The sequence below is a fragment of the Callorhinus ursinus genome, unplaced genomic scaffold (genome assembly GCF_003265705.2).
Source record: "Callorhinus ursinus isolate GAN/ISIS: 27379988/994484 unplaced genomic scaffold, GSC_fseal_2.0 scaffold64, whole genome shotgun sequence".
In the NCBI taxonomy this organism is placed as follows: domain Eukaryota; kingdom Metazoa; phylum Chordata; class Mammalia; order Carnivora; family Otariidae; genus Callorhinus; species Callorhinus ursinus.
Window position 1 is genome coordinate 861,773 of NW_027397126.1, and position 18,079 is coordinate 879,851.

General features: G+C 41.9%; 1 protein-coding gene and 1 non-coding gene across 3 annotated transcripts; both read right to left on the bottom strand.

Moving 5' to 3' along the window:
• Positions 1-8,040: 8,040 nt before the first annotated feature.
• RBMX (RNA binding motif protein X-linked) lies at positions 8,041-17,057 on the bottom strand. Of its 2 annotated transcripts, XR_012376110.1 has the most exons (11): positions 16,885-17,057; positions 15,646-15,774; positions 15,348-15,454; positions 14,649-14,820; positions 13,925-14,077; positions 13,290-13,404; positions 13,069-13,194; positions 12,886-12,968; positions 11,029-12,257; positions 10,046-10,128; positions 8,041-9,316 (listed from the first exon to the last, which is right to left on the bottom strand). XR_012376110.1 is itself a non-coding variant. In XM_073885680.1 (9 exons), the coding sequence occupies exons 2-9, from the start codon at positions 15,752-15,754 to the stop codon at positions 11,947-11,949; spliced, it is 1,176 nt and encodes a 391-aa protein (XP_073741781.1). In that variant the 5' UTR covers positions 15,755-15,774; positions 16,885-17,057; the 3' UTR covers positions 10,901-11,946. The 2 variants fall into 2 exon arrangements, 1 of the variants encoding a protein (XP_073741781.1); XM_073885680.1 differs by lacking the exons at positions 8,041-9,316; positions 10,046-10,128 and having other exon boundaries at positions 10,901-12,257.
• On the bottom strand, positions 15,526-15,597 carry LOC112815550 (small nucleolar RNA SNORD61). Its single transcript, XR_003206011.1, has one exon. It is a non-coding gene; the product is annotated as a small nucleolar RNA SNORD61 (small nucleolar RNA).
• Positions 17,058-18,079: the final 1,022 nt, after the last annotated feature.

Sequence of the window (18,079 nt, forward strand, 5' to 3'; positions counted from 1 at the left end):
TGAGCCAAAGGCAGTCGCCCAACCGAGCCACCCAGGCACCCCGATAAATACATCTTTAAAAAAAGAAAATCTGAACCCTTTAAATATTTTCCCTTTGCCAGCTGGTGTGTAACAGTATATAAAAGGAAAACTTGTTTCCTCTCTACTACTACTTTCAGTACTTGTGGCTACCAAACGTGGTTTTTTTCCCACATTGATGCATTCTCTGGCAACAGCTGGGTGGCAATTCAATTCTATCTACCTAGAGTTAGCATCTATAAGGGCTCAGTCCAACAAGACTGCCTCACTTAAGATGCCAAGGACAAGTCTGGGCCTCCTATACTTCTATCAAACAGATTCCTACCACCCCTTCCTCGGGTTTGATACTTTTCTGGGACAGCTCACAGAGCTCAGGAAAAAAAGCTGTACTCACGATTTACCATTTATGATACAGGACACAACTCAGGAACAGACCAATTGAATAAATGCATAGGGCAAGGTACGCGGAAGGGACACGGGGTATGCGTGCCCGCCTCGGGCAGGGCATACTACCTCCCCAGCAACTCCACGTGCTCACCCACCAAGAGGCTCTCCAAATCCCCTTGGTTAGGTTTTTCTGTGAAGGTTTCATCACGTAGGTATGACTGATTAAATCATTGGCCACGGGTGCTTGGCTCATCCTCCACTCCTCTCCCTTCCCAGAGGTCAAGGAGGTGGAGCTGAAAGTTCCAATCCTCTACAATCACATGGTCAGTTCCTCTGGCAACCAGCCCCCATCCTTGGGGACTTTCCAAAAGTAAACTGAATTAACGTAAACTCGGGTGTGGCTGAAAGGGGCTAGTTTGGAACAAACGGAGACATTCTTTCCACCTTTATCACTCTAGAATTATTTCAGGAACTGGGGACAAAACCCAAATAGAACAGAAGATGCTTAACCTTTATCACTCCAGAGCTGTTTCAGGAGATGGGGATGAGAAGACCAAAAGATGTATTTCTTAATCTATCACAATAGCACATTAGGGGGGCGCCCGGTGTTTCAGTCGTTAAGCGTCTGCCTTCAGCTCATGATCCCAGGGTCCTGGGATCGAGCCCCGTTATCTCCCTGCTCGGCGGGAAGCCTGCTTCTCCCTCTCCCACTCCCCCTGCTTGTGTTTCCTCTCGCTGTGCCTCTGTCAAATAAATAAAATCTTCAAAAAAAAAAAAAAAAAACACCAAAACAATAGCACATTAGGTTTTGTCAATGAAGGGCAGAGACACTCTGCATGGAGAAAAAGGGTTTTGCATCCGAGTCCAGGTATGCTTGTTTGGCAGCCTCTTACAAGATGTTCTTCTCTAGCCTGGGCAACTCCTCCAGGCCTGGCTCCTGCAGTGAGGGCAGGTTCCTCCAGCCTCAGGCCCTTCCTGTGCTCAAGAGGTTGTCTGGGCACAGCAGCTTCCCCAGGCGGCCTCCCAGTCCCTTTTATAGCCCAGTACCTCTGGTGATAGAGACCGCTCCCCCTAAGAACCTTCTCCGTTACCCTAGAAAATAGTTCTAGTAAGTTCTGCAGGTTAGGGAGGGGGACCACAGTGACTTCTCTAACCATGGCCACAGCCCAGGATTCTTTTATTCTTAAAGAGTTCTCCTTACTGGGGCGCCTGGGTGGCTCAGTCATTAAGTGTCTGCCTTCAGCTCAGGTCATGATCCCGGGGTCCTGGGATCGAGCCCCACGTCAGGCTCCCTGCTTCTCCCTCTCTCTGCCTGCTGCTCCCCCTGCTTGTGCTGTCAAAATCTTTAAAAAGTTTCTTGATTTAGTAATCCCTTGTCTTCCCCATGCATATTAAATCTTTATATCAAACCTTCACTGTTGAAATGACTGCATGGTTTCTCTTCTGATTGGCCCCAAATACTGACTTGACCTAGAGAGAGAAACTGAAGTGACAAGTGGAGATGAACCCACACCAACAGGATCTGAGGATCGGTTTGTTCAAGCCTTTGGGCTTGAGTGCAGTGTTCCTTGCAAATGGAAACTAGGATGGTAGTTAATTCATGGCACGTAAGAGCATCACAATGAATCAAAAAGTGCTAACTGAAGCACACGCTTTGAGAGCCCCAAAGCTTGCTGTACTTAACCCTTGTACCAGTAAGGTGACCATAAAGACTGTACTGTTGGTTTCTTTTGTGTTCACCTGAACGCTTACAAAGAAAAAAAATTATAAGCTCAAGTCCATTAACTGGCAGCTCCAATCACAGTCTGAGAATCAAAGAGTTTCCATGACTTATTTCTTATAGTCACAGGGCTGACAGTTCTGAAAAATCAACTGCACAGGGTGCCGAATAACGACGACAGTTGAATTCAGGCTCAAGTTTCTCATATGAAAGGGCAGGGGCTGATAAGGAACGAGACCCTGCTGGACACTTCTGTTTGGACCCAATCTTTAACCTCCAAGTCATCCTGAATCTCCCTTACCAGCTGAAGCAGACTGCCCTGCAATGCCTGCAAATAAGCCTTCCTCTGTTTAAAAACCTCTGCTTAAAAACGTTGAGAACCTCACGTGGGGCACACTCCCTGAAAGGGGGCTCTATTCTCAAGATCCACCACAACCGCCTCCCCCTGCCACTAGAGTTCCCATAGGCAGGGTCAAATCTCAGCATCCTCCAGGCAGCCAGGTGTACACTACAACCCAGGAAGAAACCGCTTCCACACCAAACCGGAGTGGATAGGCAAAATACGGGGATGCACACCATTAAATACTATAGCTAGAAGGAATGGATCAGATACGTATTGGCAACATGGCTAAATCTTCAAAACACAATGAGGAGCCATTACAAGAAACAGGAGATATTTAACACAATACAGCATTTCAGTGGATTAAAAATACATGCATATAAAACATCAATATACATTAAATGCATTAGAATGGTTGCCACTGGGGGGAGGGGCCCCTGGGTGGTTCATTCGGTTGAGCTTGTCTGCCTTAGGGCTCAGATCATGATCTTGGGGTCCTGGGTCGAGTGCCATGTCGGGCTCCCTGCTCAGCTGCAAGTCCGCTTCTCCCTCTCCCCATGCTCCTGCTCTCTCTCTTTAAAAGAAAGAATGGTTGCCACTGAGGAGGGGAAAATGGTAAATGGGAGTGGGGATTAAAAATGTGAAAATGACGGGCGCCTGGGTGGCTCAGTTGTTAAGCGTCTGCCTTCGGCTCAGGTCATGATCCCAGGGTCCTGGGATCGAGCCCTGCATCGGGCTCCCTGCTCGGCGGGAAGCCTGCTTCTCCCTCTCCCACTCCCCCTGCTTGTGTTCCCTCTCTTGCTGTATCTCTCTCTGTCAAATAAATAAATAAAAATTAAAAAAAAATAAAATAAATAAAAAGTGAAAATGAAATGAGAAGGGCCCTGTATGGATTAATCACCATAACGTACCAAAAAAAAAAAAAAAAAACCACTGAGGACTATGACTCATGGGGGGGGGGGGGCGGCGAAGAACCTTGGCATATAATAGGGACTTCCAGTCCTTGACAAGATTCTAACATAAGGTGCTGGGCTCCTTCCCCCAATTCCAGCCCTGAAGATGACACACAAGAGGAAAACGGACAGATGATGAAATCTACTTACGCAGCATTTACCATGTGCCAGGCCCTATTAACCCATTTAACCCTCACGCTCTGAGATAGCCCATGCTAGGAGACAGGCACTCTTCTCCCCATTAAACAGGTGAGACAAGGAGAGGCTCAAGTAAATTGCCTCAGGTCACACAACTGGTAATGCTGGAGGTCGAATGTGAACTCAAGATAGTCTAGATGAAACCGAGGAACACCTAGAGACTAGAGAAGGGGAGTCTAGGGCAGGGATGGAGGTCAGAAGAGAGTGGTCTAAAATGGAAGAGAGGTAGGCCCCACAGACAGAAGAGAGACCAGAAGAAATTTCTAACTGTGCCCCCCTATTTTTCCCTCCTCCAACATCACTCTGGAATGAGCCTTCTCCACCTCATCACCATGTTAAGACAAAGAACAGCAGTGCCAAGCCAGCTGGAGGTGGGTTACATTAAGGCAGCACTGAGGTCACTGCAGTGGGGAGCATAGCATGTGTGAGCACCCAGGCCAATTAGCTCCCACCTCCCCCCCCACAGTGAAACCCCAACCTCACATCTTATTTATTTGACAGAGACAGCGAGAGCGAACACAAGCAGGGGGAGTGGCAGGCAGAGAGAGAAACAGGCTTCCCGCGGAGCAGGGAGCCCGATCCGATGCGGGGCTCGATCCTGGCACCCCGGGATCATGACCTGAACCGAAGGCATACCCTTCACCGACTGAGCCACCCAGGGGCCCCGAACCTCACATCTTAAACCAGTAAATACACCCTAGACCCTCAAAGGCAGGACTGCAGCCAAGATTTCCTTGAGGAATCTGACCAGCCCAAGAGGAAAAACCTAAAGTCGCTGGTATCAGGGGTTCCCCAACAAACAGCCCCCACAGTGAAGCTCAGAGTTGAAGAGGCCTCAGAACTTACAAACAAGTTCATCTATTATAATCATGAGCACAAAACCAAAAATTTCCACTTAAGAAAGCCTCTAAACATAGAAGATGGAATTTGAAGTAAAATAAAAACCCAGCAACAGTAACTGAGGAAAAAACACTCCACGGGGAGAAAAAACAACTTTTCAAAAATCAGTATCTTTTGGGGCGCCTGGGTGGCTCTGTTGGTTAAGCATTTGCCTTCAACTCACGTCATTATCCCATGATCCCAGGCTCCCTGCTCAGGAGAGAGTCTTGCTTCTCCCTCTGCCTCTCCCCCCTTCCCCCCTCAGGCTTGTGCGCTGTCTCTGGCTCAGTCTCTCTTAAATAAATAAAATCTTTAAAAATAGAATAAAAAAATCAGTTATCTTTAGACAGCTTACAATATAGAGCTACAATAATCAAGATCAGACACGTCAATAAAAATGTATGGTAATGGTTCCTACAAACACATGGAGGTAGTAATTCAATGGAAGAATTCTTTTCAACACATACTAGAATGGATAGATTAAAAAAAAAAATATTCTACTCTTACCAAAAAAAATCAATTCAAAATGAATTACAGACCTAACAAAGTTAAAACTACCAGACTTGTAATACATATACCAATGTTAATCTCTTAATTTTGACAAATACAACAAAACTACATAAGATGTTAAAATTAGGGCAAACTGGGTGTAGGATATATCGGAGCTCTATGCTATCTTTGCAACTTTTCTGTAAATTTAAAATCATCCCAAAATAAAGTTCATTTTTTTAAAAAGTGCTCGGCATTAGTCATCAGGGAAATGCAAATTAAAATCTCAATGTGATTCCACCCCACCCACCCACTAAAATGGGTAAAATGAAACAGATCAACAGCAGCCAATGTTGGAAAGCAACCAGAACACGCATAAATTGCTAGGAGGGCATGAAATGGCACTCTCTCGCAACGCTATTCAGCAGTTTAAAAATTAAACATATACAGTCTACCCTATAACCTCATCAATTCCACTCCAAATTTTATCCAAAAGAAATGAACTATATGCCCAAGACTGGACAATATTCATAGCAACATTATTTATAAGAGCCCCAAACTGGAAGTCCAGATGTCCAGCGAAACAGATGGACTATATACACTGTAAACTATACACTAGAATTCTCTGCACCAAAAAGGTACGAATACAACTACATGGATCTCAAAAACATGCCAAACGCAGCTAGACAAAAAAGTACACTGATTTAAGATTTAATTAATTATGAAGTCCTAAAATATGCACATCTACCCTGCAACAATAGAAACCAGGTCAATTCTCTCTGGGCCTGGGAGAAGAGACACTGACTGGTAAGAGGCACATAGGAACTTTCTGGAGGGAAATGTTCTGCCTCTTGATAAATGGGTTATACAACTCTTTTCCAAGACTGATCAAACTGAACACAAGATCTGTGTGCATTTCACTATAAATAAATTGTATTTTTTTAAATATAGAAATGCCACGGGCGCCTGGGTGGCTCAGTTGGTTAAGCGACTGCCTTTGGCTCAGGTCATGATCCTGGAGTCCCTGGATCGAGTCCCGCATCGGGCTCCCTGCTCGGCAGGGAGTCTGCTTCTCCCTCTGACCCTCTTCCCTCTCGTGCTATCTCTCATTCTCTCTCAAATAAATAAAATCTTTAAAAAAAATAAAAATACAAATGCCACTCATTCATCAGAGATACATAAATTTAAACTGAGATACAATGTACCCACCAGAATGGCTGCATTTAAAAGCACCAAGTACTGATAAGGGCACTGAGTAACCTCAATTCCAAGTGGGTAGCAAGTTAAATGTTACAACTTTGGAAATATGGCAACTTACTATGAAATTATCTATCCTATGATCCAGCAGTTCCAAACAGAAGTGTTTTCATCTAATTACACACAGACTTACATATCAGAACATTCACAGCAACTTTATTCTTAATAGCCAAGATCTGGAAAATGCCCAGGTCTCCATCAATAGGTAAACTGTACCATGCTTACACTTGGCAATGGTAAGGAACTACAGATACACTGGTGGCAGAATCTTAAAAGCATTTTGCTTAAAAAAAAAAAAAAAAAAAAAAAAAATTTTTTTTGCAAGGCTCCACTTTTATTACATTTTGCTGCTCCAGAAGAGACAGAACTAGTCTACATCTTTGTGAAAGCAGGGCAAGAATTTTCTAGGAAGAAGTCATAAGGTAACTTTGCTTGGTGACAGCAATGTTCTCTATCTTGATAGTACATGTTTCGCCAAATTTCATGGTACACCGATTTCAACATTTCAAAGTTTAACATTCACCTTCAAAATCTGTAAATACTGGGGCGCCTGGGTGGCTCAGTCGTTGGGCGTCTGCCTTCGGCTCAGGTCATGATATCCCGGGGTCCTGGGATCGGGCCCCGCATCGGGCTCCCTGCTCAGCGGGAAGCCTGCTTTTCCCTCTCCCACTCCCCCTGCTTGTGTTCCCTCTCTCGCTATGTCTCTCTCTGTCAAATAAATAAATAAAATTTAAAAAAAAAAAAAAAACAAAAAAAACAAAATCTGTAAATACTGAGCTCATTGATACAGGTGTGTTTAGGGATGCACATTTATGTGTGCAACTTAATTGACAAGGACTGGCTTTTCTAGACTAACTGCTGTGGAGCTAAGAAACAAATTTACAGGACAACACCTAGGGCTTTATTCTGCCATCCTAATGTTCAACAGACATTAACTTTCCCATGTGATTACTTCTCAACTGGCTCAATAACCCAAATACAGCTTTTAGGTGCAGATGAATTCAATGCATATAACGCATACCCCTAGAATGGAGGCTACCTCAGTGGTCTGGCCCATGTCATAAATCTAAACCTGTCAAGATGTTTAGATGCACTCAGAGGAAACCTAACACACCGAACAATCCAACTCAGCTTCACCTTCTATCGGACCTCATAGCCAATCAATGCCTTTCTGCACCACCTCTTCCAATGCTCTGATACTCATTCATGCCCCAATCCCCCCCCCCCTACCGGAAGCGGAGACTCCACCAGGCCCTGCACTCTAAGGGTTGTCTTTCTTTGAATAAAGGACAAAGGTCACTAAACTTTTAGTTTTAACAGTATGCCAGGAGTCAAATGTACATAGAACAGTCGACAAAAGCAGAGAATGTTGTCAATACAGAAGTACGTTATTCATACGGCGCTGAGTTTAACGGCACTGCTGAAGGCCCAAATTAGGATTCGCTACCAAACTGAGCTAAAATGGACCGGTTTTCCCCCAAGAGTTAAGCAGAAGCACCAGAGTACATCTTTGGTCTTTCAACTTCTAGTACTTTGATGTCACTGCTCCCATTTACCCACTTAGGGATAAAGATTAAATGCAATCACCTCAATTACCTGGATACCTACACCTGAAGCTCCCCTAATAAAGGGGGCCTAGTCACAAAACAGGCCACCTTGGTTGACTATGTTCCATGGCAACTGCTCAAAGTGAAGTGCATGAGTAGTAGTTTGGGGGAGGGCGACAGGTGGACAGCATATCGAAAAGCCTGAAGTCCTTATTACAAAAAAAATAAAAAGAACCCAGGGGCCACAAAAAATGCATGTTAAGTTTTATTAAGTTTCAAATACAAAACATTCCAAAAAGAGAAAAGTGATCTATAATATCTAAGTTCTATATTCAACTACCAGTTAAACAAAACATTCTTTATCATTCTGTTTTACAACCAGTATAAAGCCGGAAGAATCAAGACGGATTCTTTTTCCAATGGGGGAGTAAGTCTGCTGGGTCAGTAAACTATTTGCCAAACAGCGAATGGTCATTTAGGTATGCTTAATTTGAATTTAGTATTCATGTTTACTATGATTAATTTCTATGTTCTACACTATTTTCAAGGTACCTAAATAAAATCTCCAGAGCCAAAAAGTATTAGAAGCATAATCCCAAGTAGTTTACATTACAGGAGGACTGAGGAAGACAGCTATGTAAGTGCAACAACTACTTAAATTTGGTCAATACCCTCATCATGGTCTGTGATTAGAAGAGCCTGTCTGTCCAATGAGGATTACAAATTTTTGGACTATTTCTCACAGTTGCGAAGATTAAACATGATAGCACTGATTTTACTATGAAAAAAGTCTCAAGTTTTTGTACTTAGTTCTTCTAACCCAACAACTCAAATCCAGTCCCTTTGAGAACATTATTAGCTTTATATACTATCAACTCTAGTCTCCAACATGACTGGTTTCCAAGACAGGTGGTGGGGGTAAAGCAGGCTTACAAACAGTACAGTTAAAGAAAAAAAAAAAAGCCAAGTGGCCCAATTGTTTCCAGTTTTTCAAGTGTGCTTTCAATCATTTCAGCTATGTTTCCAGTTACTTTAGTTTCCAGACACTACTCCTCCCTTTGTTTTATAGCTGAACCCTACTTCTGGATAAACTACACCAAATGTTCCACTTGCTGAAACATCAAACAGTTCAATGGATAGAGTTACTCATGCCTTTCATTTTTCTACTTCAACTTTCTGACAGTCAGCTATAATTAGGAAGTTCTAAATTGCAGAGTTGTCCCCAGGACTTTAACAAAAGGAAAGCCAAAGCTGTAAAATCCACATAAAGAACCACAAGAACTTACTACCTCCACTTACCAATTTCCTTAACTGCTCCCCTTTATCTGGTCAATTACTTTTTTTTTTTTTTTAAAGTAACTACCACTCCCTAGTTAAGTGCTAACCAACATTGATGCCTTCCTTCCTTAGATCCACAGGAACCCCTGAAGGCAAAAATCTATTGCCTGCACCAAACCAATTCTGATGAGTACTGCTTATGCAACTGTTGTGCCTTATCGACAATCAGCATTCTTCTGCTTCAACAACTCTGTAAAATGAAAAGCATGTGATCAGATCACAAGATACTCTTTTATACTAGAAATTACTCCCCCCGTCTTACCCGTTCTTAAATACATACTTTATTGCTTTAACTGGCAACAAAAACATTGCCTTTCAATTGCAAGCTCTAAAATGCAATCGAAATCACTTTGGTAATACTGAGTATTAACCAGGTCATCATTACACCTGTAACACTGCTACTCCAAGTGGGAACTGAGATGCAGTGGCATCTGTTCTCCCTTTAGTCAATTTGTACTGTGGCTGAGGCGGCACCGTTACAAAATGCATGGGAGCCAAGTTTAAACCTCATGCCAAGTCAAGTTTGTTCACATACCAAAACACGAAGTGTACAGCTCCAATCAACCACTGCTTATGGGGACTATATTAGCAAGCTTTATACATTTAAATATGAATTGTAAAAGACCTTAAGAGGAACAAACTTCCAGTTACAGGATAAGTAACTCCGCTGAAAAACACAGAATATAGGAAAAAATGCTAATATTGTACGACTGAGCCACTAATGGAAATATACCTGCTTAAAATACTTTGCCCTACATTCTAATGGTAAGTTAACGTACCAGGTGTTACACATTACAGCACTTTATCCTCCTAATCCACAAGATTATACCCCTTCACAGAGAACTTACAAGTATCACAGGTATGCAAAGTGGAAAAGTTATTACTTACACCTATAAAGGCCACGGCTTTTAAAACTTACCTTAGCATTTGATTTCTCTTGCTGCCAGCTTTATCTAGTGTGAATAAATCAGCACTCCAACCATAATGACCAAAATCCTCAACCTGTAAAAATTAAATATGTAACTAGTTATCTCTCTTAAAGGAAAATCTTCAAAACTTGCCTACAACTGCTCTTTTCCAGAAAGAAAAGGCAAGTTCAGACTTGCAGCTTAACGTTATTTCATGTTCTACTAATTCTCAAAGTGGTGGAAGATTCACTGGCTTGGGATGGACTGGAATGGCTTAAAATGGTTAAGTTGCATGGCTTATGGATTCTCATTCTGTTCCAATGGTGCACTGCCATGTTAAATCCATAAGTTGAACGGACAAAACTTATTTGAAGGAATAAGTGCAGTGTAAGGATTTTAGTTGGAGGTCTTCAAGTTTACTATATTCAAGAGCATCTTTTTCAACTTCATGGCTGGACCTGGGTCATGCTGCCTCAGGTTTTGCTTTTTAAAGACCACTTGCAATAGATTTTCTCCATACAGTGTAGTTTCAAAGAACTAAAAACAAGTCAGGCATCCAACTAAATGTCAAGTTTGCAATGGCTTACAGGGGCAGAGAGTGGAACCCCAAACTTAAGCCATTTCCTATATTGACTAAAAGGCTATTTTGAAAAATGTTAAAACATATGAAGCATGTTTAAAGGTCTTCATCAAAAATACTTAAAAAAAAGAAAAAAAGACACCCCCTCCCCAAGCCCCAGATCGCCATTGGTAAACAACAGCTGTATTATTAAGGCCTTTAAGTGTCATACATGCTTTAAAAAAAAAAATCCATGTGTTGAAATTTGGAGGACTTCTAATATGCTATCGAACACTTTGCTTTTCCAAAAGTTTTTTTTTTTTTAAATCTAGAAAGCATTTCCATTGCCATGAGGTACAGTATGTCTCACTGTACTATGAGGAAGGTAAGTGTTCAAGCTCGACTTAGACGGAAAAACTAGTTTGCTTTGCTTACCATCTTTGCTGTTTCACAGGCATTTGATGCTTTAAATCTGATGTGGAATGCTGATAGATTCACTTTTTAGAAGTCATAAGCCTTTGAGAAGTTGGAGATAACTTCATTGCTTATCTATTTTCTCCTTTGCAATCAAGCTGTTCCTTAAAAGTGAGACACTACAGAGTTGCAAAAATTTGAAACAGTAAGAGCAAGCACCGTTTGCAGCTTCATGGTTGGTTTTGGCCAAACTTTTTATTTAGTATTCTGTAGTTGCTTAACACACACTTAAATGGTCTTATTGGGGGAGGGGAAAGGGGAGGTTCTTGTAGATTCCCAAGGAAATGTCAGAAAGGCAAAATATGGCCAGCATTATCCATTTGCTTTTTTGGGTTTACTGGGTGAATAGCACTTTCCTTACATAAGCATCTGATCTCAGGTTTTTCATACTGAGAACATTGAGATTTCAGTTGAAGACACTCTGAAATCCTAGAGTAGCATACCCCGACCACCCTCTAATAGCTAGCTTGTTTGTATAGGCAGAAGGATTCACCTCTCCATTTTAGATGGCTAGATGTTTGTGGAAGGTCTTAGAATTGCTTTGCCTCATTTACTGGGAAAAATCAGATATAGGAAGTGGCCTTTAGGGACACTTTTAACTTGAAAAATTACAACACTAGTACACAAGTCAAGTCTTAACACATTTAACATTTGCTTATTGAAAGCAATGTCATAAAGTCAAATAAGATTAAACAGGTTTTACTTTTTTTTCCCTCACAAGAACATAAAAATTATGGAAGGGGAACTTAACAGGAAATTTAAAAAAAAAAGTAACACAATTTTTCCTTTTAGTAGTCCTTGGGTAGTTATGACAGAAAAGGTTCCACTTTTTTGTTTGTTTCTTTGAACAGGGATTTTGGTCCAAAGTTTTGTTTGTTTTTAATATCTGCTTCTGCCTCCCCCTCTATCAGATCGGCTTCCTCCACGGCCACCACCTCTTGGTGCTCCGCGGCTTGAACTGCTGTAGGAATCACGTGGAGGAGGGTACCCCCTTTCCATAGAAGGGGGAAGCCCTCTTTCTTGTCTGCCAACCCGATCACGACCACTTGAGTAGAGATCACTTCGGCTGCTTGAGTAACTGTCTCGACTTCCACCATATCCGTCACGTGAGCTGCTGTAATCATCATAGCGACTGCTTCCACCATAAGATGGCGGGGGCCCTCGTGTAGGTGGAGCACTACGTGAGTTACCTGCAGGGTCAATGGTCAGGTAATATGGCAACACTATAAATTGTATATATACAACATTTAAATCTGAATTTACAGAATTCTTGTATTAAACGTTTACTTTCTTAAATGGGAGGTTTTAAACTCTGCCATTGCTGGCCATTAACAGGGATTTGCTCATCTGCTGAGATACGGAAATGGATGGGTTTTAATGTTTGTTTGAAAAGACTGAAGACGGTGTGTATTTCAAGAGGATATTCCAGACAGCTTGTTATTTTATAGTAGACACTCAGACACTTTCCAGTGATAAGTTGCAATTTTGAACTGTAGACTTTCCTTCATATTGCAATGGTAAACATTTGATCTTGTTAATAAAATTTTTAAATTGTATTTTCACTGTTGGGGGAAAACACATAAGGCTGCCAATTTAAGCAAGCAAAATCCCCTCCAAAGCAAGCAAACAGCCTCAAAAAAAAACTCAGAAAAAAACAAAAGCCCCTCACAAAACTAGGAAAAGCCCAGCTGATAAAGTTACCCCTTAAAAGCAAGCAAATATCCCTTAAAAAGCAAGCACCACACAGCCTAATAAAGTGGCTCATGAACCTAAAAACTCAAGCTGGTGATATTCAAAGACCCTCAACCAGTATCTTACCATAACTCTCATATGAATCTCTGTAGGAACCTCCACTTGGATGATCTGAATAGTCACGATCACGACCATAGCCATCTCTATCACTAAATCCAAGAGAAAAACTTGTTTAGTTACAGGGCATCAATTTTCAGAACAATTTCATTTTTTACAGCAAGCTTGTGGCAAGCAGCAGTATTACTTTACCTATAGCCTCTCGATGGGTAGTCATCACGTGAACTGGAATGACCATAATCACGGTAAGTATAATCTCTTGGTGGTGGTGCATAATCTCTCGTATCACGAGAACTTGGGTAATCTCTGCTTGAATAGCTACAAAAACAAAATTTAACTTGGTTCACACTTTTGAAAATTTCTCCCTTCAACCTCAATTATTAGTAAGACAAACTAGCACATTTGTCTGTTACCTGTCTTTAGTAGAGTATCCATCATCTCTTGGGGACAAATAAACATCTCTACGAGACGGCAGGGGTTCCCGTCGAGGTGGGCCTCCATAACTATCTCTTCCGCGTGACACAGGAGCTTAAGGGGGGAAAAAACCCATTTTTAAAATATACCCAAAATGGAAAGCTAAAATGTGCATTTACCTTCAGGCAATGAAAAGCAGGGATTCAAATAAAAGACAGTATGGACCTAAATCAAGACGTTTCTTCTTTAAAATTTCCTACTCACAATCTTTTTTTCAGTACTTACAACTTTAAGTACCTAGATTCACCTCTAGTCCGTGAGTCAGTTTCATAAGCACCATTTTTATATTTAACATTTAAGTTTTTTATTTTCTTCAAGATTTTGAGAGAGACAGCAAGAAAGCACAAGCAGAAGGGAAGGGAAGAGGGAGAAGCAGGCTCCCCGCTGAGCTGGGAGCCCTACATGGGACTCGTTCCCAGGACACTGGGATCATGACCTGAGCTGAACGCAGAAGCTTAACAGACTGAGTCACCCAGGCCCCCCTAAGTTTTTTATTTTAAAAAGCATTTTTGAAATTCACTTATCAATCCTGTTACAGTGGTATAACAGATTGTTCTATAAATCCTGCATTTACCTCTTCCTCCCATTCCACTGCTGCTGCGAACTGGTCCTGAAGGGGCAGATCTTTTAGGAGGAGGACCACCACTTCGTGGTGGTGGTCCTCTTTTTACTGGAAGTGGTCCCCTGGAAGAACTCATGTTAAAATTCATGGAATAGCCACCATCATCTACATTGAAATAGAAAAGAAAAACATGTTAATTCTAGCATCAATAAGAGGTTTCTTTGTTGTATCAATGACCATTTTCTGTTTAGTTGGGGAATCTTGAGTTTTTACACTTGCCCAAGACTACCAAGCATAAGGGAGTCTATACAGACTAACAAAACTGAAGTGTACTGTAAGTTGCTTCAAAGAAAAATACAAATTGTTCCATTTTTATACACTTAAGTATGCGTTATCAAAAATTTTCTGAGAAAAAATTTTCTGCAAATTCTGGATAATTTTGTTGCCCATGGTTTCATTTCTTTATTATTTAAGTAATCTCTACAACCCAACATTGGACTCAAACTCATGCCCTGTGATCAAGAGTTGTCAGCCAGGTTCCCATCCATGGTTTTTTTTAAATACTAACTTAGGATGCCTTCTATGTTTCTCTTAAGTCATTAGGACTTTGGTAAATGAGGTGTTCACAGTATCAAAAGCTGGAGAATTTACAACAGGACTTAACCAATGCAGACTGGCGTGGGGTTTGCAGTTCCTAAAATTCTCCAACAAGCCTGAGGTATACTCAAGTCATTACCCATGTGCCCTCCACGTGAGGGAGGTCCCCTGGTTCCTCCACTTCCTCCTCTTCCGCCTCTAAGACCTCTTGGAGGGCCTCTGCTTCTTGGAGGTGGAGGTGGTCCACGTCTACCACTTTCAAATGATGGTTTAGTGGCCTGTTCTACTTTGATGGCTTTTCCATCTAAGGACTAAAGAACATCAAAACGGTTAATCGCACCCATATTTAAAGAGATCTTGCAGATCCATTCACTATGCATTGTGACACCAATGTGCCCTCCAAAATGAAGTTTTTAGGTAAATTTAGCTCACCAATTAATCTGAGAAAAGCGATAAAATATAGGGTCATTTTTTCATTCAAAGGTTTTTAGAACAATACTGATCAGTTGAGCCAACATAAGGTGAATCCATCACACTGCTGGTCAGTAAAATTTAAAAAGCCAGACAACTTGTTATCAGATGCGATAACCGAAAATAAAAGCCAAGTTACCAAGTCATTTTATGGATTCTAGGTAACACACGGTCATATATAATTTTCTGACCTGAAGCAATTTAATAAGAGTATAATCCACAACTTTGCAAAATTGGAAATTACAAAGGGCCAAGATTAGAGGGTTCTGGAAAGGTATACATTCAAACACAACTCAAGAACTTCCCTAGACCAGACCTCAGTAACACTGCTTATGCACTAGGGAACAGTATCATTGTGCAATCTCACCTTTCCATTCATGTCTCTGGCTGCATCCTTAGCATCTGCTGGGCTCTCAAAGGTGACAAAAGCAAATCCTCTCGATTTGTTGGTTTCACGATCTTTCATCAATAGAACTAAAAAAGTAGTTGGGGGGAGAGTGTTACTCTAGTTCGAATTAAATAACAGAAGTGCGCCTACAAAATGTAAGCTCAGAACTTCTTAGAGGACAAAATAATGTATCATTTCAGACGATCAATGCAATCAAATACATCATAGCTTACATTTTTAATTTTAACAGCTCCCTATATGCTTTCAGACAACTCACCTTCCACTATTCGTCCATATTTGCCAAATACTGCTTCAAGGGCTTTTTCATTTGTTTCTGTATTGAGGCCACCAATGAAAAGCTTTCCTGGGCGATCTGCTTCAACCATTTTTTCCCCCTGGTGAGACACTGTTGAAAACGAACAGTATTACCTCCCTATAAAAAGTTCAAGCTTATAGGACAAGTATATTTACTGGTGTATCTTCCTTGTTTTTAACAAAATCAACATTTCTTATAAACTGCAGACACCAAAAAGTATTCTTTTCTAAGCCTCACCAGGAAACCAATTTAAGTAGTTTAGTGACACCGGAGTTTACATTAAACTAGTTAAAAAGGCCAACTTAACTAACACCTTCATCCTTAATCCACCTTGGCAATTTTAATTAAGTAACAGCTACTCAGCATTTGAAAAAGCAATTCTAGTTTTAATCCTATTTGTGTTCCCTTTTAAAGATTCAATTATCACATTCCAATTACCCTAATGGTTTTTTAAAGTGTATCGCCTCATTCAAGGTCACAGGCCAGACGCAGGTCCTCTTCCAAGAACTTTGCCTTTCCTCATTAGGATTCTCTAATCAATCTAAGCAGAAATTTAAAGTTTGAGCCAAGTTTTACCTTCTCTTCTTCACCAGCCCCCAACCCCGCCGAAAAGGTTCTTTTAGAAGAAAAACAAAAAAGGTTTCAGTATCGTTTCATAACGGAAGGTGGAAGCGCGCATCGTTATCACTCAACACTCCATGACTGCACCAGAACCCAATTAAAACCCGTCATTAAAAACCGCGTGGAAAACACAAAATGGCGACACTTGGATTCAACCCAGAAAAACCTACACTGGTCAGGGGAGTAACTTTGGCCATCAGCAGTGGCTGGGAAAATTCAAAGGGCTTCCTCTCCAAGGCCGCCAATGAACAAGGACCCGCGTAAAAGCGCACGTGCCCATCCGTAGCGCCAGCGCCATCCCAATGCAGGTACCGCGGTGGCGCGGTCTGCCCTCGTCCCGTTCCAGCCGCGACCTCCGGCACCACCCCCGCAGGCGACAGCCAAACTTTCTCGAGAGGCACACAACGAAACGGAGCCCCCACGTCTGTTTTCCTCGGAGACGCGTAGCTTTAGCGAAATAGGTCGGCACCTTTCGGTTCTTAAAATGGCGCCCGCCACCCCCATCTCCAGGGAGATAATCCCAAGTTCTAACGTGCCAAGAAGGTACAAGAAACGGACGAAGGGAAGGGTAACACGTACCGGAGGGGTGACGACGGTTCCAAGCTCCTACGAGCTCGCCGGCAGGGGCTTCGTAGCAGCTCAGCACGAGGGAGTGCCGCCGGTTCCGAGAGCGGAATAGGGAAGCCGCTAGCACTACTGCGCAACGAGGGCGAACAAAGGAGACAGCAAACTTTATACTGCCCGGGAACGAGGCTGAAGGACCCGGATGGAAACCGAGCTTAGAATTTGAAACGCAAAGGGAGGGGGAGCGGTTCCCAGTCTCCCCATTGGCTGTCTTCTCTGTCATTCACTCCTTGCCCCTCCCCTTTCCCCGGGCCCTCCGCGTTCTAGCCGGCGCCCATTTCTAACCGTCCCCCCAGCCCCCACCCGTGCTCCACAAACCCGCGTTTTTGCTTTCCGCTAAAATGGTTCAGGGGCTAGCTACATTTAATACCGAACTGAAATTTATTGCATATTCTAGGGGGCCGGACGCGGTGCTAAACTTTATACCCATTAACTCATTTAATTCTCAAAACAATGTGATGAAGGTAGATACTCCTAACTATGCTAATTTTGCGTAAATGGGAAACAAAGAAGTTTAGATAATAAAATATGTCTTCCCAAAATATCTTCAACAAGAATTTGTAGTGAATAGGGAAAATTTTGATAAATGAATGTCACTTGGGGGGGGAAAAGTACAAAACGGCAGACAGTTATTCCATATAGAACAATTACTGAAAACCTCCTAATAAAAGGCAGGCTCTGGGCTTGCCTGTGAGGATACAACCCAGAACAAGCGAGACAAGGGAAAGGAGGCACTTACTTCGAAGGTAAAACTACCAAATTTGGCAAATAAAAATACAGGACGCCCAGTTAAGTTTGAATCTCAGATAAATTTTTTCAGCATATGTATGTCCCAAAATCATATACAAAAAACTTACTTGATGTTTAACTCAAATTTAAGTAGGCATTGTGTATTTTATCAGTGCCAATCTACTCGTGTTGGGGGGATTACAAAAATTTTAAATTCTCTATTTAAAAACCAACGAAAACAATTTTAATACAGATAACAAAATTACATGTTGTGATTAGTGCCAGGGAGGAAGGAAACTAGGTGCTTTGGTAGACAATATATGGGAGACCAAATTTGATTTTAGATGTCACATCAGATCTGAATGGAGAAAAGAAACTAGCCATGGGAAAGCTTTTCAAGAAGAGAGAGCACTAAGCAGAA

Excerpts from the sequence above, each read along its gene's own strand:
- RBMX (XM_073885680.1), bottom strand. The coding sequence starts at position 15,754 with ATGGTTGAAGCAGATCGCCCAGGAAAGCTTTTCATTGGTGGCCTCAAT. Across the intron at positions 14,821-15,347 it reads CCAGAGACATGAATGGAAAG|TCCTTAGATGGAAAAGCCAT; the intron begins GTGAGATTGCAC and ends GATGTTCTTTAG. Across the intron at positions 13,405-13,924 it reads CAGTGGAATGGGAGGAAGAG|CTCCTGTGTCACGCGGAAGA; the intron begins GTAAATGCAGGA and ends TCCCCCCTTAAG.